This window comes from Ursus maritimus, unplaced genomic scaffold, assembly GCF_017311325.1.
Source record: "Ursus maritimus isolate PB19 unplaced genomic scaffold, ASM1731132v1 scaffold_33, whole genome shotgun sequence".
Classification (NCBI taxonomy): domain Eukaryota; kingdom Metazoa; phylum Chordata; class Mammalia; order Carnivora; family Ursidae; genus Ursus; species Ursus maritimus.
In genome coordinates, this window is record NW_024425897.1 from 6,472,843 (window position 1) to 6,495,280 (window position 22,438).

Genomic DNA, 22,438 nt, shown 5'->3' on the forward strand with positions numbered 1-22,438 from the left:
GGGGGGGGGGGGTGAAAACTCTGGACGGGAGGGTTTGTCCCCGGCCTTTGGATCCTAGGTTGGCCACAGATAACAAAGCCCTGGATGCACTTCCCTCCTGGGAGCTATGCTCCAGACACCAGGAGCATGAACCAGGAAACACATGTAGACACATTCCTGCCACATTCTTCTTGTGTTGAATAAAGCTTAAATGGAAATGTTACATTTGCACACAAAATGCACACACCAGTAGCATAGCCTGATGAGTTTATCTGAATGAACATACTCACGCATGTAGGCCCCAGGGGAAAGTGAAAGCTGCCAGCACCCAGGATGGCCCCGTCCTATCTACCCCCTCCTTTCTCTCTGAAGGGGTCTGCTTTGACTCCAGCAAGTGCTAATAGCAAGATGTTGGAAATGGCCGTCTTGCTTATCATGAAGATAAGGGGTATTGAAATTATGGTCTTTTATTTTGGGTTGGCACTTGCACAGCAAGAAATATGAAAGTATCAACATGGATACAACTCAAACAAGTCACATTGATGATAAGTCCTGGGGTCCGACTTGAACTCTATCATTTATTGGGCTGTGTGGCCTTGGGAAAGTCACTCACCCTCTCTGATCCTTGATTCCATCACGTGTAAAATAGAAATAGCAATATTCCTGTAGCATCTATCATTTGCCACAATAATGCTAGATAATGAAGTACCCCCCAAAACATAGTGGCTTTAAAAATTCCCTTTTGTTATTGCTTACATGGGGTTGCCTGGGCCGTGCTCTGGTCTTGGCTAAGCGAGCTCTGTGTCTGTAGGCAGATGCAGGGTTGTAGGTGGCTCTGATGGTGCTGGCCAGCTCTCTCCTGTGTCTGGGGGTCAGCTGGCCATGAGCTGATCCAGACAGGATCCTTGGCTGGGATGACCCATCTGTGTGCCAGGACTGTCCTATCCTCTAGCAGACTAGCCCAGGCTGTTCTCGTGGTGCTGGGCAGGGCTCCAAGAGACGAGCAGGACATGCAGGGACCCTTGAGTCCTAGACTTGGAACTGGCAATGTCCCTTCTGTAGTCAGTGGGTCATGGCAAGTCCAAGGTTGAGCCCTGACTCAGAGGGTGGGGAAATAGGTTCCACTTTTTGATGGGAGAAATTGCAAGAATGAGATAAACGGAAGGGGAGAGAATGTTTTTTTGGGGGTTTTGTTGTTGCTATTTTTAGAGAGAGAGGTGAGAGAGGGACAGAGGGAGGGAGAGAGAATCTCAAGCAGGCTCCAAACCCAGTGCAGAGCCTGACATGGGGCTCGATCCCACGACCCTGAGATCATGACCTGAGCCAAAACCAAGAGTCAGACACTTAACGGACTGCGCCCCCCACGGGCTCCTATTTCGCTTATTTCTGATGTTCAAAGCAACACATATTTTTTATTAAAAAACTGGAAAGTGCAGAGAAGCATCCATAAGCAGAGCACATAACCTCCTTCAGCCCCACTGCCCACCGGCAAGCACTCTTGCTGCTGTCTGTACTTTGTACCTCTTAATTTTTCCGTATCCTGTCTTAACTGCAGTTTTTCCGATCCTTCCCTCCCCATGACTTTGCGGTCTGCTGTTTTCTACACAGCATCGTGCTGGTCACGTGTTCTCATTCCATTTGCAACTTCTAGTAATTGTGCATTTCACTGGTTATGTCGGAGGCTGTCTCAACCCTCCTTGGCGCGTCTGGGCGATTTCCGTGATTACGCGCTTGTAAACAGCACTGTGATGGACATCTTTGGGCTTGCTCCCGCCGGCACCCAGTGCTCAGCCCAGCGCTCGTTAGTTACTCAGTAAATACGAGACACGTTTGGACTGAACGGTTAGCTCCCGATCAAGCGCTTGCCACGTTTGCTAATGAGCCTGAAGGATGAGCGATGTCAGGATGTTCTTAGAATGTGGGTCTGTACCCTTTCTTCTCATCCAAAGGTGATGATAAAAGCAAACGAACAAACAGCCTGATTGGAAAAAAAGCAAAGCATTTGAATATAGATATTTTTTCCAAAAAAAGACAGACAAATGGCCAATAAGCACCCGAAATTTAGGGAAACGCTAATCAAAACATCGAGATACCACTTCATCCGCAGTAGAATGGTGGTGATAAAAAAAAAAAAAAAACAGAAAACAGCAAACATTGGCAAGGATGCGGAGAAATTGGAACCCGTGTGCGTGGCCGGTGGGAATATAAAACAGTGTAGCTGCTGTGAAAAGAATATGCTGCTTGAAAAAACGAAAGAGAGTTACCCTATGATCTAGCAGTTCTAATGCTGGGTATCTACCCCAAAACAGTTGAAAGCCAGGTCTCGAAGAGATATCTGTACACCCAGGTTCACGGCAGCATTACTCACAATAGCCAAAGGGTAGAAGCGACCCGAGTGTCCATGGGGGGATGTGTGAGTTAATGTGATCTGTCCACACAGCGGGCTATTATTCAACCATAAAGAGGAAGGAAATTCTGACCCATTCTGCAATGTGGATGGACCTCGAGGACATTGTAGGGAGTGCAATAAGCCAGTCACAAAAGGATGAATCCTATATGACTCCCCTTGCATGAGACACTTAAGAGCAGTCAAATTCGTAGAGAGAGAAAGTGGAACGGTGATTGCCAGGGGCTGGAGGGGGAGGAGGGGAAAGGGGAGTCCGTGTTTAATGGGGACGGAGTTTCAGTTTTGTAAGATGGAAAAGTTCTGGAGGTGGGGGCGTGGTGACAGGTGCATAGCATGTGAATGAACTTTATGCCACTGATCGTACTCATAAAAAGGTAGATTTTATGCCGTGGATATTTTACCACAATTAAAAATATAATATGGGGCACCTGGCTGGCTCACCCGGTGAAGCACCAGATTCTTGATCTCGGCGTCATGAGTTTGAGCCTCACGTTGTGGGTAGAGCTTACTTAAAAGAATATTTTAAAAATGATAATAAAAAAGGTTAAGGGGAGGTGAAAGTCCTCACTTCTCTTTTCTCCTCCATAAGTTTTCCACCTTGTTCAGCTCATGGAAGGAACTAATGTGGAACTTGTGTGGCTTTCCAGGAAGGTATTCCGGTGCCCTTTGACCTCCCGGAGCCTTCCCCGGGGACCACAGTGGCTGTGGTGGACCAGAACCCTTCCCAGGTAAGGCGGGACCCAGCAAACTCAGGCTCTCAGACACCATGAGGCTTTGAATTGAATCCCAGATGGTTGAGTCCTTAAGCCGCTAGTGGTCAGTGCATCTGTCCTTGGAATCACCCAGGGATTGTTAAAAATACCGAAGCTGGGGACCCACTCCCAGCCTGGCCCAAGGGTGTGGCCCGGGCAATGAAGCTCCAAACCCCCTCAGGTTGAGAACCATGTCCCTGCCTGATGTCCGAGACTGTCTCAGCAGGCAAACTCCCACCTGGCCGCCCATGGTGAGCTGAGGGGGCTCGGGGCCAGTGCCCAGTGCACGCTTGCCTGGGAAGGTCAGGTGTTCAGACACAGGTGTTATATCCGCAGAGACTGGGAGAATAGAGACCACTGGGGGATGGAGAGTGGGGGGCGATGGTGGGTCCACACGTTTACGGGCTTTAGTGTGGGGGGATACCCGAGTCTTTACTTTGCCCAACCCAAGAACCCACTGGGCCAACCCCAGACCTGCAGCTCTGCTCAGCCATGGTCCTGAATGGTCCTGAACCATTCTGCTTGACTTGCCAGGTTCAGGTCCAATGTCAGTGACCTTGAGTGCATCCCTTCACCTCTCCGGGTCTCGGTTTTTTTCCGTCTCTAAAGTGGGAAAGATAGCATGCCCTGGGATGGTTGGGAATGTTTACGAGATCTGGCGCCCGGAGCACCTGGCAGGGTGCTTGGCCTGCAGGACACATGTTTCTCCTGCCATGTGATACCCCAGGCTGCCACTTTTCTCATTCTTTGTCTCCTGTCGGCCACCCGTGGCCTTCTCTTCCAAGCCCTCTCTTGGCTCCTAGTGGCCTGCACCTGTCCCTGCAAAGCTGCCTTGTCCGTGAGCCCTGCCGGTCACTGCCTGTTTATGCTTCCCTTTGGCACCTCTTGGGCTGACTCCCCCTCCCTGTCATGCTTCCTGAGCTGGAAGAGGCAGATCTGAAGGGATGACCCAGGCAATGCGAGGAGGGAGGGGCCACGGGGTCCCCTGGATGCCTGGGGAAGTGGCTGGGAATAGCTACCTGTGGGGGATGGGCTGGCTGTCAATTTCAACCCCATAAAGAAAGGCAAGGTGAAGGCTCAGGAGATCTGGGATCTGGTCCCCGTTCTGCCCCTGTGCCTCTCTATGAGACCCTGGATGTGTCCCTTTTCCTCTTTGGGCCTCTGAAGGGGTTGGACCAATATTTCCCACTTAGGGTGCCCAACTGTCCTGGGTTGCCAGGGACTTGCTGGCTTCAGCACTGAAATCCTCATGTCCTGGGAAGTCCCTGAGTCCCAGTCGCCAAGAGACAGCTGGTCACCCCATGTATCACACACATTTCCTCCAGAACCACTTGGCACCATTTTTGGTGATGCCAACTCATTGTGGGCCCTCCGACGAACCGTTTAGCTTCTCCAGGCCTCTCTGTTCCCAGAAACGAAACTTCAGAGTTACTTAGATGGTTTCCGAAGCTCATGGCTAGATTTCACATTCCGTGCCTAGATTTCAAATTCTGTGCCTGCGCTATTGAACCAAGTTCCCCTTCTCCTCTAGAACATTCTTTTGCCCCCCCATCTTAAGATTTTAGTTTAAAAAAAACCAGACTTCTAAGAAGCGATGCGGATGGAATTAATCCTTTGATGTTTAGCTGTGCACAAATGCTCTTCGCCGCCTGCGTGCATCTCAAGTGCGTAATTTACAGAGTGCTTTCCCTTGTGAATTCCCCACTGCAGCCCTCTGAGGAAGGAAGGTATAGTCGTCTCCATTTACATAAAAGGAAACGAGGCTCCAAGGCTCCGAGTGGGGCAGTCCGTTACCCAAGGTCACACAGGAAGTGAGGACAGAGGCTGATTCGGACCTCCTGAAACGGAGGGGTTGTTAACAGTTTTGGGGTTACCACACTGGGACTCTGGGGGTGTGTGGGGGCATGGCTCCAGGCTGGCGCGTCTTAGTTGTGATGCCGGGGACTCGGACGCCCCGACTCCCAGAGCTAGGAAGGGAAGCCCAGGACCAGCCCCCGTCGGGGATCAGGGCTCCACAGTGATCCTGGATTTTCTGCCAGGTCCGCTTACCGGCCGTTGGAGGTGCTGAGGACGCCAGGGGACTTTTCTGGCTCTTGGATGAGGAGGTCCGGGTGGAGGGCTCCAGTGACAGTGTGGTGCTCAAGCGTCTCTGCACGGCCTTTGAAAAGAAAGGGGCTGGGACCGAAGGTAAGAGAGTCGGGGTGAAGGACGAAGGGAGAAGGGTGCTGAGTCCAGCCTGGGAGTTGGAATCTGTCCTTGTCTGCAGCAGAGAAAGCCCTGATAAGGCCTGCACAAGGTGGGGGGGGTCTGAGTGGACAGATGTCTGTGCATATGCCTGTGTGTGCTTTCATTCATGTATCAATGAACCAAATTTATCAGTCAATTTAATCAATCAATAATCATTTATCAATCATCAATCAATCATTTATCGATCAATGATCAGTGTAGTCAACAAATGCATTGACTGGCTACTGTGTGCCAGGCACCGTGCTATGCAGTGGCGAGCCAGCTGGATGTGGCCCACGTGCTCATCGGGGGAGGATGCGGAAGGCGAGAGTGTAGACAAGCTAACAGAGGAGCCCGTCCGTGTTTGACCCTAAGATGACAGACCCTGGCGCTTGATGGTGTGTGTCAGGCAGACTGAATTCCTCTGGGAGCCAAGGCATCTGGGGGAGAGGGGCTCAGGCAAATGTCCCAAAGAAGGGGAGACACGGAGCAGGACATCAAAGTTGGAGGTGTTGTCTGGGCTCAGACCGCCGGAGGTCCACTGGTGGGCCACATGAAAAAACATTTGTCTCAACCCTAGAGCTCCGAGAAGCCGTGAAGGGTTCTAGGCAGCAGGAGGTATGGTCAGATTCACGTTCTGGAAAGTTCCTACAGGCGGCGGTGTGGAAGGTGGTCGGGGAGTTGACGGGGGGAGGGGGGGGCGGACTCTGGGAGCGTGCACCCACAGCTCCTGGCGATGGGCTGAATTGGGGGGAGAGGAGAGATGGAGACATCTGCATGGAACCACGAGGTCGGAGGTCCTGGGCTTTGGCTTCATTCAGCTCCCAGTTCAAGTCCGGCTATCCGTGCTTCACCAATGGAAACTCTGGGCAAACCTCGAATGGCCCCAGGTGGAGTGCTTGCACAATGAGGATGGGGGGGGCTGCCTTTCTCCGGGATTTCTGGACAATGATTAGGTGAGAGATGTATCGGCTTTGTAACCGGCCGCGAGTGTCGTGAGCACTGATCGATGAGCCCAGGGCTGTTGATGGCGATGAAGAAGGTCTTCCCCGTCAGCTAATGGGGTCGGAGGAATGCTGTCCATTCTTCACACCGGGCTCAGAGCTTCATGTATGCTGTGCAATCGAATTCGGTCACCAGTCTGGTGATTGGTATTCTTACCCCGCAAGATGAGGACGTGGAACTCCAGAGAGATGCTTGTAGAGAGGTCTAAGGTCACCCAGATGGCGTCAGCAGGCAGACGCAAAACAATCTCTTGGGATTCTGCCCCCACCCCCAACTCCATCCAGATGCCCTCAGGCTTCTATGGAGGCCGATTGGCCTTGAGATCTTCCAGGACCGCCCCTGGTGTGGCTCATTCATTCAGCTGCGTTTATGGAGCACTGAGCACGTGGCAGCCGCTGTCCTGGGCCAGGAGACACAGCCCCAAACACGACAAGTATCTCCGCCTCCATGGGGCTGACATTCTAGCAGAGGAGACGGATGATAAGGTGAAGAAATCGGTAAGAAGGTTGAGGCCACGGTTCTGATTGAGATCACTCAGGGGATCCAGGTTGGTAGAGACGATGGCCCAGCGTTCAGCCCCGGGACATTCCAATGTCAAGGCCCGGGGATAAGGCCAGTGACCAGGAAATGCAACCGAGGAGGGGGCGGCCAGGAAGTAGGAAGGAAGCCACAGGCGGAGGGAGGGTACCGGCCTCCCTGACCGCGCAGGTGAGGTGTGGCTGAGAAGAGTGTCATTTCAATGGAGTATTTGGGGCAAATGTCTGCCTGGAGTAGTTCACGGGAAACTGGGAGAGGAGTTGGGGAAAGACGTGTGACAGCTCTCTTTGCCGCTGTCCACTGGGCTGGTGATGGCAAAAGCCTGTACCCCAAAGGGACCCGCCGAGGCCTCTGTCCGGGGCGTTCACGGAGCCTTCCTGCACTCACATCGGCACCAGATTTTCTGAGCGGAAGCAGCGGCAGCATCCGAGGGCTCCGGGTGCTCTCCCTGGCGCAGGCTCAGGACACCGGTCCCCAAGTGAGCCCCAGAGGATTTGGCCCTGCAGTGGCTGGCCCAGGGCCGACTTTGCCAGGCACAATGCTTTTAGGGTTCCGTGCAGCTGTTTTAATTTCTGCTAAAAACAGAAAAAAAATGAACTTTCAGGTCAAATACGATATGTATATGTATGTGTGTATATATGTACATGCATGTGTATGTTTCCATGTATGTATGCATGTATGTTCTGGGCTGACTTGTATCCCACCTCAAATCCACCTGTGACAGTCCTGGTGCCTCCAGGAGTTCAGAATGTGACTGCATTAGCTGTATTTAGAGAGAGGATCTTTAGAACGGTCATTAATGTCAGGCCAGGTCATTGCGGTGCGTCCTAATTTCATACGACTGGTGTCCTTATAAGAAGACATCAGGACTCAGATGTGTACAGAGCAAAAAGGCAGGGAGAAGACAGCCAGCTCCAAGCCCAGGAGAGAGGCATCACAGGAAACCAACCCTGCCCGCACCTTGACCTTGGACTTGCAGCCTCCAGAACTTTAAGAAAATACATTTCTGTTGTTTAAGCCCCCCAACCCAGCTACGGTACCCCCAGTGATGGCAACCGTAGCAGACTGATAGAGTGTGCTTATGTATTATTAATATCATTTGCCTGGATACCAACATCATCATGAAATAGAACTTTCCACACATTCGTGTTTTAACGGAAGAAGGGGCCCATGAAGGTAGAAGGGCCAGGGGCCCAGGCAGGCCACGATGTAGCCCCGGACTGCCCTCACTCTGCAGGGTCCTCGTGCTTGACTGGCTCCTGGCCACGATCACCTCTGTTCTCCCAAGGTCACTTCTGTTCTCTGAAATACATTTGCCTCTTGGCCAGCTGGTGAATGGGAATGGAGGGGCAGAGAGAATGGCTCTTAGTGGAGCCTTTAGTCTGAGCCCCGGATTGTGGGTTCTAGTACGCCCCACGCACGGCGGGGTCCCTGAGGCCTCGGAGAAGCCAGGTGGCTTATCGGCCCTGGAGGCACCTGAGAACAGAGCCAGTGCTGAGCCTGGGAGGCGTCTCTGCAAAGGCCACGCAGACCCTCCACCCTTCTCCGGGCTCTGAACGTGGCCCCTGTATTCAGAGCATGACCCCAGGGCATGGGAGTGGTTTTATGGGGTAGAGGAAGAACGTCCCTCAGATCCACAGAAAGCCAGGAGACAGAGCTGTGAAAAGCTCACGCAGGCTTTGGGCCCCAGAGATCTGGGCTGATCCCAGCCCCACTGCTTAAGTGCAAGGCGTGCTACTTCTGGGACGTCACCTCCCCGTCTGTAAAATGGTCATAATGGTCTCAAGGAGCTCGTGTGAGGACGGATGAGCTAATGTGAGCACAGCATGTCTAAGTCCTCCTCCCTCACCTTTGTGCTCAGAGACCCTCCGGACCCCTGTCTGAAGCTGTCCCCTCTGCAGCCCCGTGGACCCATCCTGACTCCCTGGTTATTTCCTTCAGGGGCCTCTCTGGGCTCTGGAATGTTTGGGTATCCGCTTGCCTCTCCTCCGTCCCCTGACTGCCCCGTGTGACCGTGGAAGTCTCCGGGCGTGCCTCTGTCTTGTTCTCTGCTGTCTCCCCTGTGCCTGAGACACAGCCGGACCTCCATGGACGTCTGCCATTTGCCCTTCCTCTCTCCTCCCTTGCTCTGTTCCAGTCACTGTTCCAGTCACACTGCTCTCTGGGCTGCTCTTCAAAGCCACCAAGCACACTCCCACCTCTGGACCCTCGCACTGGCAGTTCCCTCTGCCTGGAAAGCTCTTCCACTGTACTTGTGTGTGACTGGCTCCCTCACTTCCTTTGGGTCTCAGGGGCCTGCCTGACCACGTCATGAAAAATAATGACTTCTGCCGGCCTGCACCCCGTTCTTCCTTCCCCTGCTTTTCCCGTCTCCCCTGCAGCCCTCACGCTGGGTGTCACGCATGTGTCCTACGGGAACGTCTGCTCGTGAGGGCGGGGGCTGGCTGCTCCCCTCCCCTCCGCCCCACAGTGGAGCTGGCCTGGAAAAGACTCCAACCCCTGCTCCAGAATCAGATGACATGGGTTTCTCGAACGGGATGTTTTCTGGATCCTGACTTTCAGGCAAACGACACAGAGGAGGATCCGGAAGAGAGGCGTCATGGAGGGCGTGGTTGGGGCAGGAGGGGATCGGGCAAGATCTGCGGCCCCCTCTTCTCCTCCCGTGAGGCCCTCCTGCCAATCCCAGACACCCCGAGCACGGTGCTCTGATGCTGCCTGTTCCCAGGAAAGAGACTGTGTATCCTTTGTCCTGGCCCAACAGAGACAGACCCATGAATTCAGATTTTTTTGGTTAAAAAAAAAAAAAAAGATGTTTTTCTCTTGGGCTTTCTGGTTAGCTCTGAGTTAATGAGAATGTTCAATCAGGTGGAACACGAGGGGCTTTCTGGCTCACCCAGCATTTGCTGTTACCCTCTCCGCTAAGTGTTTTTGCTCGGCCGGCGGGCAGCTCCCGTGGGGCCCAGGCCCAGCAGACTGTCAGCGGCAGGCATTTGGCACGCACACGTGGAGGGCGGTTGTCGGGGGCTCAGGAGCCCCAGAGCCCCTATCCCAGTCTGGGGGGGTCAGGCTCCTGGGATTGGTGATGGTGCAGAGCTACGAGAGAGGTCTCCTGGGTCAGGGTCTGACCGAGCCGTTTCCATGGGGCTCCTGAGAGCAAACGCGGCCCTTGAAATGCTTGGATGAACAAAACTGTGGTTGAAACCACCTGCCAAAGAAAGGGGAGCGTGAGAGGGCCGAGCAGAGCCCCTGGGAGCCTGGGAGTGGTCTCCCGGGGCTGTTCCTGGGAAATGGGATGGCTCCATGTACCAGGCTGCCACAGGGGATGAACACAGGCTTGGGGTCGGCAGACCTGGGTCCTCATCCTGGCTCGGTCCCTGTGTGCTAGGCCACTTCGGCCAAGCAGGCTCATCTCCGAACCTCAGTGTCACCTTCTAGAAACCCAGCCCCGTGGTGCTCACTTCACAGACCAGAGTGGGATCGAGTGACCTCGTGCATGGCCGTGTGTCTGGCAGAGGCTGGCTGGGGCTTGGCCCACGTGGACGTCCTTTCTTCTCTCTTGCCTTTGGTCTCCCCTCCCCCAGTGCTCTTGGGGTCCTCATTCAGAGCCCAGCTCTGTGCTGGCTGTGAGACATAATGATGCGTGAGCATGGTCACTGCATTCAAGCCGCTTCCAATCCAGTGCAGGGAGGCGACCATGCAGACAGATGCTGCGGACATTGTGCAGGCAGCGTGGACGGAGGAGCCAGGTGGCCGCTTTGTCACCTTGCTTTTGTTGGAAGGTGGCCCCTTGAGGTCAGGGACTGTGGGCTCCGAAGGCCTCATGGAAGCGCTGGATGAAGGGATACTTTACTTCACTAGAAGTGTCCCTTGCTGGTAACTTCGGTCAGCCCTGTGTATTGACCGCAAAGGACCTCCAAGAAACCACACACATGGCAGGATGCATGTCCCTCACGCATCGGAAGCCGCAGACTCCCAGTCGGCGTTTGCTGCGTACGGAGTTCCAGGAAACGCGGCTTTCTGGTTTCCTCGCTCCCTGCAGCAGAGACGTGGCAAATTCGCGTTTGAGGGAAGGACTCAGGACTCTTGAACATGCTGGTGCGTTGACAGTAGAAAGATGGGAACTCAGAAATTCAGAAGACAGACAAGAACCGAAACAATATTACAGCTCCTGGGAGTAATTAGTCTGGGGCCATACTCAGCCCGAGAACATCACTGCAAGTAGAGTGATATGGTTAATGACCAGGATTTATTCTTCCTTCCTTCCTTCCTTCCTTCCTTCCTTCCTTCCTTCCTTCCTTCCTTCCGCCCTTCTCCCTCCCTCCCTTCCTATTCCTCCCTCCCAACTCCCTCCCCCTTCCTCCCTCCCAACTCCCTCCACCCTCCCTTCTTTCCTTCCTTCCTTCCCTCCTCCCTCCCTCCCTTCCTCTTTTCCACAAGCACTTTCGGGACTCCATTCATGTACCAGGCACCGTGCTGGTGTTAGGAATACAGACATGAACGCTCTGTGGCTCCAGACCTGGCACAAGGTTGAAGGCAAGACAAGGCTGTGACACCCGCTAGGGTTTACTGAGTGACACCAAGGGCCGGGCACTATGCTAATGTATTTTATGCACATTATCTCCTTTAAGCTTGTGCCACCCCGGGAGGTGCGTATAGTTCACATTTTACAGAGGAAGAGACTGAGGGTCAGAGATGGAAGAGGCCTGGCCCCTGCCACGCAGTAGTAAGTGGTCATGTTAGGATTTGAACACCGGCCTGCTCTCAAAGCTCCAAGCCCCTTCCTTTCTCCTGCCCCGTCCCTTGCAACCGAGTGCATGTCAGCATCTCCCAAGGGTGTGCTGTGCATTTCTTTCTTATTTATTTAACTTTTAAAAAATATTTTATTTATTTGAGAGAGAGAGAGAGCACATGAGCAGGGGGAGGGGCAGAGGGAGAAGCAGACTGCACTGAGCAGGGAGCCCGATGCGGGACTCGATCCCAGGACCCTGAGATCATGTCCTGAGCCGAAGGCAGACGCTTCACCGACTGAGCCACCCAGGCACCCCTGTGCTGTGTGTTTATTTGGTTGGTACCATTCAAGATGATTTTCAGTGGCACACAAATATTTTCAAAATATTTAATGATGATGTATTTCCACGAGTATCAGAAAATGCAGCACGCACACCCAAACTGCCAGGCCACACTTCTGTATAAATGGATTTACCTGCTTATAAATGTTGGTCGATTTAAAGACAATATTGAGTCAGTAACAACCCAGGTGGTACGTGGGTATGGCAAAAAGTCGTGAAGGTCGTATGCACTGATGATATGTGGGGAAAACAGGAGCCCGGTGTTTAGGAAAGCAAGGAGCAATCGATTCGATGCGGGAAATAATGTGCAGACATGCGTACAGAGGAGAGAGGTGGGCGCCCAGAACTGTTAGCTTTAGCTATCTGCAAACATACTGACGTGGGAAAAGTGGGTTTTTGGTGATGCCAAACGATTGCGGCGTGTACCCCCCACCCCTGCACCCCAACACTCATGTGCTATGTCCGCTTTCAGGGACCCCCGCCCTTCGGTCCTGTGAGCAGCCCCTCCAGTTCGAGATCTTCCACCAGCTGGGACAGGACCCCGTGCGCTACGACCTCACGGGTTGGCTCCACAGAGCCAAGCCCAACCTCTCGGCCCTGGATGCCCCCCAGGTGCTACAGCAGTCAAAAAGGTGAGCCTGGCCAGGGATAGGGACCAGCCTCCCCACCGGGGCCCCGCCGTCCCAATCACTCCGTGACGGAGGGTCCGTCCAGCAGCCCCATGCCTCAGATCCGATGGGTCCCTGGGGCCGGCGCAGCGCAAATGCCAAAAAGCCAAGACTTCTTACGTTGGCTGCTTGCCTTTCATTAAGTATCTGGGAGATGATGTGACTGGAACGATTTTATGGACATCCTAGAACTAGGGGGTCATAAAACGGAAGCGATAACGTTTTGTGGTGTTAAAAAAAAAAAGCACACTGCCTTCCCTGACGGCTCTGCTGAGAAAGTGCTGGCAGCCAGCGCGGCTTGCGGGCCACAGTTACTGGAAAATGTTTCTGTGGCTGCGGGCACGTGCATGCCAGCAGGCATGCTGATACTCCCAACTTCACTGCTAGAACCCTGCAGGGGCAGGGCTAGGACACCAGAGAGAAGCCGAGAGCACCAGGGAGGGGCTGGGGGGCACGGGAAGGGGGAGGAGATACTTACTGACCACCTATGGCAGCGTGCCCGACGTCACGATAAATGCTCCGTGAGTATCTTGTTAATCCTTACAACGACACTGCCTCCTTAGCCCCATTTCACAGATGAGAAAACAGACGCCCCGGTCAGTGAAGTGGCCCTCCTTTGATCACACAGCAAAAAAGTGGCAGGACTGGGATTCCCTTGGGTCTACGTACGTGGTCCTTGCAGGAGTTCTCAGCACATGACGGTCCCAGTTGATAGGAAAGCCCGTATGCAGGAGGGTTCGAGGGCACACAGCTCCTGAAAGGAGCTCAGGCCGGGGGGTGGGGCCAAAGGAAGGTCCAGGGGGCACAGAGGACAGACAGCATGGAGAGACAGGGGACCTGAGTCAAGTCCCAGCCCTGCCCCTCCTCACCTGGGTGACTGTGGGCAGTCACTTCCCCTCTCCTGGGTTGATTTGTTTGTCCGGCTTCCTTCACCATAGAGTAAGTGTGTGTTGGACCAGGCTGCAAGATCGGATGAACGCTGCACAGCTTTGGAGTCAGAAAAATGCTCAACTTCTCCTTTTACCACTTTTAAGCTGCGTGACGCGGGCCTCAGTTTCACATTCGGAGAAGTGGGAATGACGGGGCCAGGCTTCCGTGTTTGCCATGAGGCTTTGGTGGCATAACGTAGCTGAGGGCTTATGACGGAGCCCGGTTCATAGCAGGCCCTCAATGCCCATCTGTGGCCTCATGCACCCTCTGGCTCTGACGGCCCGTGGCTCCAGTACCCTGGGCGAGAGGTGGAGGGGCAGGAAAGTGGGGAGGCCAAGCCTTGTTGACCCGCCGGCCTGGCGAGCGAGGGACACTCGGGGAAGAAGGGACAGTGTGTGTAAGGTTGTGGCCCGTGGGAGTTAAAGAACACGGCAGCTTTGAAGGTAAATTCCATTAGGATGTCTTGCTTGCTTGAGAGCCAAGCGTTGGTGATTTTTGAGAGCAAACAGTGCTGTTTTAAAAGGGTAGTTTCACCCCCAGGAGTGCCAGATTCACCACCAGATTCACCGCTGGTCTAACATCGCAATTTCTGGGTGCCCCCCCGCCCCCCCGCTCCGATCTCTCTGGGGACTTGCTTTGCCCATAGGCTTCCCTGGAGGCACCTATGCACAGGCAAGTTTCACTGCTTTGGTCCAACCTTTCCGTTCCATATGTATCCAGCTGAGACCCAAAGCAGATGTGACCTGCCCAAGGGCATAGCTCCCACTGAAAACCACGAGTCAGATCTACCCACCAGAGCTGGGACAGTCCACACATGGGGGTCAAGGCTATGGGCATAGCCTCTTCCTCTTGTAGCAGGGGAGTGGTGCCCACCTCAGGGCCCTGACCTCTCCTCTCAGAGCTCCTGCTCCCTGGGGGGCTCCCCAAGATCCGCCCCAGCTTTTTATTTCTATACCAGTGTTGTCAAGCCATTGTGAATCTTTGCTCTCTGCCAGGCATTTAACCATTTTCAATACCTTTGGATGGTTTGGACGACGATCCTTAATAGTTTGGATAGTCTGGTGAGGCACAGAGGGAGGTAGAGAGTGTGGCTGCAGGGCTGAGGCTGCGGTGCGGCCTGGATTGCAGAGAGTGATGGAAATTGCCTCCAGGCTTTCACTGGAGGCGGAGGGGGCTGATGGGACCCGGGAGGCACAAGGCCTTCTCTGGGTCCCAGCTCCATCCAAGGGCACTGTAGGGTCTTCCCAGCCTTCTTCATCCTTATTGGCCCAAACAAGAAGGCAAGGCAGCTCAGATTTATGGGAGCAGACACTTATGGAGCCCTGGCTCTACAGCTGTGCATTACAGGAGTGCCGAGGGAAGGCCCTGTCTGCCCCTGGGCATCAGGCCGGGCATTTCACTGATGCTATCTTGTAGGGCCAGAAACTGCCTCTTCAGCCTGTGAGTTGTTCATTCTCGCATGAACTGTATAGTATAAGCACCTACTATGTGCCAGAGCTAGGGACCTACTATGTGCTGGACCTGTTCTAGGGAGAAACACGGTGGCTTTGCTCCCTAAGAAAGTGCAAGCTCCATGGGATTCCTGCAGGTCCATCGGTGATGACGATACCCACTAGGTCTTCTCGCTGCTCTTCCTGCTCGAAAATCAGGGGAGGGAGAGGCCTGGAGAAAGAAGCTGGCGTTTGCCACGAAGCAAAGTCTTGTCCGACAGAAGGGACTGCGGATTAAAGTGTGGCAGCTGGGAGGTGTGATTCAAGGGGAGGGTTCAGGAAGCACGTTCACAAGAAGCAAGGTGGGCACCTTCCCCGTGAGCCCCTAAAGTCCCTCTCTCTTTCTCCTCCTACCTGCCAGGGAGGAGCTGAGGACCCTGTTCCAGCCCCGGGCCAAGCTGCCCCCCATGTGCCGGGCCGTGGCCGGCCTGGAGGGCACTTCCCAGCAGGCCCTGCAAAGGAGCTGCGCGGTGAGGAGGGCGTTTGCCAGCAGCTTTGCCGCCGTGAAGAGGAAAGCCCCGTGCTCCCAGATCAAGCTACAGATGGTGAGCGGGAGCCCCGTTCCCGCTGTGGCCTCCACTGCCCCGCTCCCCGCCCTCCTCCAGGATGAGTTATCAGCCCGCATCTCTCTCCCCTCCTCCCCAAGCCTGGAGGGGCAGGTCTCGCCCTGCGCTCCACAGAGGAGGGAGCTGAGGCTCAGAGCAGCAAAGAAACCATCGTGTCCCTGATCTACCAAGTCCGAGGCCAAAGCCTGGCCTCCTCCGTGTTGCCTGAAGCAGCTTTGGGAAGTTCCCAGGATCCTTCAGTACCCTCTTGAGCAGGGGGACAAATATCACAGCCAAACCAGCCCCGCATGCCTTCCTCAGTCTCAAATGCCTCATTTTCAGCACGAGGCTCTCCCGGGGGGAGGGCAGCAGGATCTGGCACTGGCTGGAAGTAGGTCTCTGAGACACATCAATCCAGTAACAAATGAGAACGCTGGGATTGGTCAGTGGTCATGTCAGGCTGAGGCCAGAAGGTGGGGCATGGGAAGGGCAAGTTTTGAAAAAAATCTCAAAGCATATTATACAGGAAAAGCCTATAGGCTTGGGCCCTGGGTTCTAGCCTGCCTCCTATGACCCTGGCTAGCCCTCAGTCTCCCCTTCGGTCACAAGGGCTGTTATAAAGTTCCACTTTTGCTCTTGATTGTGAATCGGGTCATAGATAGGTGGTCCTTGGTAAAGGACATGGGAACCCCCAGCGAGGCCCAGGCTAGGCTGAGTGTACGTTCGGGGATCGTCCCTGTCCATCCCACCCCAGGGCAGCAGACCTTGACCCCGTCTCCTCTTGGTGCAGGATGCGTTGACCAGCGTGATCAGACGGTCTCAGTTACACTTTATCCACTGCCTTGTGCTGGGCCCTGTGGTGGAGAGCAGGGGCGGGCAGGGGTCTCTGACCCCACCGCAGCCCGGCGGAGATAAGTCGGGGACAGGCGGGCCTCTGCCCTTGGACATCCCAGCGCTGAGGGTGCAGCTTGCGGGGTCCCACATCCTGGAGGCACTGCGTCTACACAGGACAGGTAAGGGACAGCCAGGGAGTGAGCACCTTGCGTCAGAGTCCTTGACCTGCCCGCTGGCCGGTAGCAACCGAGGGACAGGAACACCAGCCACGTGCCTAAGCTTTCCATGCAGCACCCCGTTTATTCTGTGAAATTATAAGGCCATGAAAGGGAAGCTAGGATTACAGATGGGAAAACGGAAACTCCAAGAGGTGGAAGGACATGCTCAAGGTCACGCAGCGGTTGGGGCAGGGCAGAGCCAAAGCCCGTCTTATCTCCTGAATGACGTGTGTGCTGCTGGAAAGCTAGGGCTGGGTCTGGCTCCCCTCCCTTTCAACAGCAGACGTCCAGGGAGCTTCTACCTTGGGGTGGAGAGTGGGATTCCCACGGTGAGCAATACCCTGGTTTTCAAGATGCCCAGCCTGGTTTGGGAGCTCAGGAGGGAGCACGTGACGGGGGCACACGTCGTCACCCGGGGATGCAGGAAGGATCAGATGTGTCGAGGAGGGAGCTCTGTGCTCTCCCTGGAGATGGGCAAACCTCTTCAGTGGGTCATGAGACAAAGTAAGCAGCTCGCCTCTGGGAGTTGGAATGTGAAGCAGACAGATCAGCATATGCAAAGGCCCAGAGGCAGGGAAGAGCCTGGATTTCCGGGGACTGGGGTTCAAGGTGGGCAGGGCAGTTATGGCTGATGAGGTGGGCAATCTGCCTTTGGAAGTTGGCTTTCAGCGGGTCGGGCGATCCGGGGGCGGCCGGGGGAAGACGGGCGTTGAACCGGAGGAATGAAGTCTTTAGGTCTATATTTTAGAAAGCAAGCACGAGCCCGAGATTTCCATATACCTCATCTCAGGAACTGAGTCCGCTCTGAATCCTTCTGGTTCTTCGCTGCCTCTCGGACCCCAGAGGCCACCGCGCGGATTCCCCTCCCTGACATTCGCAAAGGCTCAGGCACGGTCATTGTCTCCGCAGAGGATGGGGTGGCGGGGGCTGGCGGGGAGGCTGGCGAGGTGGGCACCTGTTCATTGAACTTCTCTGTGGTCACCGACACCCGGCTTGTGGCCGTGGCCCTGTCTCCTCCCACCGCATTAATAGCCAGCCCCCGGAGCACCAGATATTGGACAGAGAAGCTGGAAGCAGCTGGAAGCAAAGAAGAGACCCTCACTTCTCTGAGCGTCTCATTGATTTTTCCTCCACAACCACAGGCGAGGGGTGACAGATAATGTCACACGGGAAGAGCAGAGTGGTCACAGTGGTGGCCGATCGATTCTGCCCTGCCGGCTGGCTGGCGGGAGGCTCTGCGCCTTTGCAGATACTCTGGGCTACCCGTTCGAACCCCTGTGGGCGTGCCTGGGTCAGCGGTCCCCATCCTCAGCCTCGGGTCCTCACCGCAGTGTCAGCCCTCTGCGTGCCCCGTGCAGTCAGCCTGGGGCAGGATGAAGTTTTCCAACCAAGTAAAGATTGGATGTCTCATGATAGAACTCTCCACTTTCTGCCTCCCAGGCCTGGTCAGTTCCTCACTTTTTTTCTGTGCCAAGTGGCTCCTGTCTCTCTTTCACCATATAAGAAATACCTAAGTGTGCACGTAGATACACACGCCTATCCAAATACGATTTTGACTTTGTGCACATCTCAGGCATCCGTGCGTGTACCCACATGCACGCATAACACACACTTGTGCAGGCAGGGTATTGAGGGTCTATGCTGTGCTGGCACTGGGGCAAGACATGAACTCACTGACGTCGTTCTTACCGAGCCCTTGGCACAGCGCCTGGCGAATAGCAAATGCGCGGGAAACATTACACATTGCGCAGCCTGGTGGGCCTGGCTCAGACCCTGGAGCCGGGCGGCCTGGGCTTGGCTGTGACCAACACCTGGCAAGCCCCTCGATCACGCCTCTCTTTCCTCTGCCCTAATAGCTCAGGTCTCAGGGAGCTGATGAGCCTTTGGATGAATTAGTAAGAGACTAAGAGTTGCCCGGATGTGAGAAAACCTCAATGCATGTTAGCATCTTATATACGTCAATCATCACATCGTACACATCAGTCCTTACGCACATCAGTCCTTATAGTGACCCCGTGACCAGATCCTGTTATGTTCACCTGACAAGTGAAGAACTTGAATCTCAAAGAAATGGGGTCGTTCTTGATGGCTCAGCGGGCCAAGAAGGGCAGAAATGGGATGGGAGCCCAGACCAGTCTGACCTGAAAGGGCATGCGTGTAACCTCCCAGCCCCCGTCTCTGTGTGGTCAGTGTCCTGGGAACCTGGCCTAAGACTTCTTCCCCCAGGGAGGCTTCCTGGATTCAGCCCACCAACCCAGCACCATCACTCTGCCTCATGGTTCGTGCATTTGGCTTCTTGTGAAGTCTCACAGCAGAGTCAGATTTTACCAGACCTTCCACACCTTCTCCCATCCAGCCATTGGAGGGGTCTTTTTGAGCCGACTGAAGGTCTACCATGCCCCTTGCATCCAGGACCAAGTCCACACCTTGAGGTTTGGAATTTGACTTCGAGTTCCTTTGGGATCTGGTCCCTGCTTGTCTCTGACCTCGTTGTTGGCTACTCTCCACTGGTCTAGTTACAGTTACCGTCCGGGTCTGAATCCCAGCTGGGGGAGTTACGATCCATGCCGCTTTGGCCTAGGTGACTTGAATTCTCTGGGCCTCAATGTCCACATCTATAAAATGGGTCCCATGATGGAGGCCCCTGAGTATCTAGAACACGAGGAAGTTGTAAACCTAGTGTCTTGTGCCCAGAAGCGCTCGGGCAGTGCTGGTTTCTGCTGTGACTAAGGAGCCAGCCTTGGGTTTCCCCTCTCTGGCCCCCTCTGCCGCGACATCCCTTCCACACCCAATCCTGTGGCAAACTCTAACAGCTCCTTCAGAGGCCGGCTCTAATGTCACCTTCTCTTGGGAGCGTTCCAGATGCTTCTGCCTACTTTTCACACAGAAGGGTATGCCTCTGTCCATCCTACATGCTAGATTTTTAAAAACCCTTTGAAAATATCCAGTGCAGCATTTCCCCCATGTAGCCTGTGGATGGTCATAAATGTTGGGCCAAAAAAAATTTTTCCCACGGTCAAACACGTTTTAAGCAAAGCCCATGAGGCATCTTCTCTGCAGTGGTCCAAGGAGACTTTCGGCATCGATGTTGGCACTCGGTGTGACCCGCCAGAGGACAGATGAGAGTGCTGCTTTTTCAAATGTTCAGTGGAGCATTTTATAGGGTTTGCGTTCTCAGGAACACGTTTGGGAAATGCCGATCAAACCCAATCTTTTAAGTTGACAAGTGGGGAAACTGAGGCCCCAAGATGTGAGTCCACCCAGCAAGTTCGCTGCCAGGCTTGCAGCAGGGCAAGGGGCTGCCTGCTGCCCTGGGCTGGTGTTCTCACTTGGACTCATTGTTCTTCTGTTTGTTCTGGCCCCGCCCCTGCCTCCCCTCCCCCCAGGCTACGCCGACCACTTGGGCCTCGCTCAGTTCCGTCGGCGATTCCAGGTGCTGGACCCTCTCCTCATGAAGAAGCTCATGTTGGCCTCCGAGGGAGTAGATGAGAGGAAGGTATGTGGGACAAGAGGGGGTGGAGGCCCTGTGTGCTTCTGTTCCAGAGGGGATTGCCCTGGAGGGCATCTGGACCAGTGGGGATGGGAGATCCGGGCCTCGGGGCCAAAGGTGAGGGTGGTATGAGGTTTGTCTCAGACTCCTGCTCCAGACTGCACCCCCTGAACTGTCACTTAGAAATGACCCCCTGAAACCCTGAGTGAGGGAGTGTGGGAGAAAATATTAGGGCCATGAGAAGAGCGTGTGCCCCCTAGAAGGGCCCCAGCCAGATGAAAAGCCACCGTTTTCAAAAGGAATTCCACTCAGCACCAGCACCCCAGGGTAGTCTGTGAAAAGAGAGCTTCAGAGTCCCCAGTGTTCGGGAAGTATTTCACCCCAGAGCCCCCGTCTTAGAAAATCACCATGAATGCTGCCTCAGGACCTTTGCACTAGCTGTTCCCTCTGCCTGGAGCGCTCCTCCCTAATTTTTGCATGGCTGGTGTCATCTTGCTATTCAGATGCTGGCTCAGAGCTCCTCCCATCATCCTGTTCTAATGTGTGTGCACTTCCCTTCTCTGAAATGATGTACATTGCTTATGCGTTGGTTTTCTGGCTTACAGCAAAAGGGCTCAGTAAATTGTCCATTGAATGAATGAATGAATGAATGAATGAATGAATGGATACAAATGCCTAACCTTGTATTTCTGCCCCCATGTGTCTCCTTCCTCCAACTTCACCATAAACTCCTATGGCTGGAACCTTGTCTTATACTAGTGTCAGACCATTGATAGGTATTTCTGCTGAGAATGGCCACTGGTCTATTGATGATCACAGAGCCCTTTAGAATTTGCAAAGCCCTGCATCCTCCCCACAGCCCTGCAAACTGAGAGCCATTGCATCCCTCTTCCAGATGAGAAAACAGAAGCTCAGGGAAATGGCCTGAGGTCATTTCTCCTGAGGCCACACAGCCGAGCATTTGTGGGTTTTGTCCGTGAACTCGAGTTTATTGCTCCCAGGAAGGGCAGCTGAGAAAGCGGGGCTCCAGGGTCAAACAGAGCTGCGGTTGGTTCCCGGCTGGGGGCGCATGAATGTAAGCAAGTTATGGCATCTTACTGCCTCAGTCTTCTCCTCTGTAAAGTGGGCATGACAATAACGCCTCCCTCCAGAGGGTGTTTTGAGGATTACATGCGGTGGTGGAGTTCATGGGCTCGACACGGGGCCTGTTACGTGGTAAGAGGTCAGCGTATGTGAACTATTATGTCAGTACTGGCATCAGCTTCGTGTTGCAAGGCCAGAGTGATGGCAACCAAGCCACACAGACGCCATGTTCACAACCACGTTGAGACTCCACCTCCGGGGGAGTGTGCCCATGTGTGTCTGAGATCATCAGCACTGGAATCCTCAATCGGTGAGTCACGAGGCAAGAAGAGTAAACAGCGTCACAATTCTTAGGTCCTTTATGGCTTTTCACTGCACCAGGGGGACCAGGGCACAGGTCCCCTCCTGCAGACAAGGCAGCACCTTCTACGTAGCCCTCCTAATTCACCCTGGCGAGGGGACATCAGACCCGACTGGTGTGGTGCAGGGAAGTCCCCTCCCTTGGTGGCAGCCTGGAAGTCCTGAAACGCCTGGCTTGATGCCACCAGCCAGTCTGTACCAATCTTCATGTGGGGTTCCTTGTCCTTGGTCACCCCAAACTTGATCTGTGTTCCAAGCATCTGGAATGGAGCCATGGAAAAGGTCTTGGGCTCTTCTGCAGTCGAAAGCAGCACCGAAGTGGGGTGTGGGGGAGTTTTCTGCGGGGGCAATAGGTAAAGCATATGGTAGGATTCTATTCTGGACGACTCAGCAGTCCTCGGTTGTAGCCAAACCGAAACCACCTCCATACACATGCTGGAGGGCCTCGGAAAATGGAAAATTACAAGTGGAATGGACTTGGCTGGGAGGTTTCGCTTCTTCTCATTCTCTTTTTATTTGCTCACAAATTTCATTTGCTACAGCATAGAATTTTGGTAGCAACAAAAGGAAACACCACCCTGCTCTTATGAAAAAGCTGATAAATATTCATTTGCCAGGCAACATGATACCCCATGAATTATACATGAACACGTGCTTGGGTGGGCAAACTGTCAGCCTCTGTGTGCAAAGCAGTTAAGACCTCAGGATTCACGAAGACAAGTTTGACAGCTAGAAAAGGTCAATATCATCCTCAGACACTAGATGGCAGCAGAGAGAATTCATTGTCAGGGTGTGAAAGGGGCCTTGATGAGGTCCCCTGTGTGCCTGATACGTGGTACCCCACC

At 54.1% G+C, this 22,438-nt stretch overlaps 1 protein-coding gene across 1 annotated transcript in view; it reads left to right on the forward strand.

The window, feature by feature from the left end:
* MYO18B (myosin XVIIIB) overlaps positions 1-22,438 on the forward strand; it is a 232,926-nt gene that overhangs the window by 56,234 nt on the left and 154,254 nt on the right. Inside the window, exons 15-20 of the mRNA XM_008686684.2 lie at positions 3,034-3,114; positions 5,178-5,325; positions 12,448-12,607; positions 15,425-15,608; positions 16,399-16,621; positions 20,047-20,156. Coding sequence (XP_008684906.2) covers positions 3,034-3,114; positions 5,178-5,325; positions 12,448-12,607; positions 15,425-15,608; positions 16,399-16,621; positions 20,047-20,156 — 906 coding nt within the window. The remainder of the gene's footprint in view (positions 1-3,033; positions 3,115-5,177; positions 5,326-12,447; positions 12,608-15,424; positions 15,609-16,398; positions 16,622-20,046; positions 20,157-22,438) is intronic.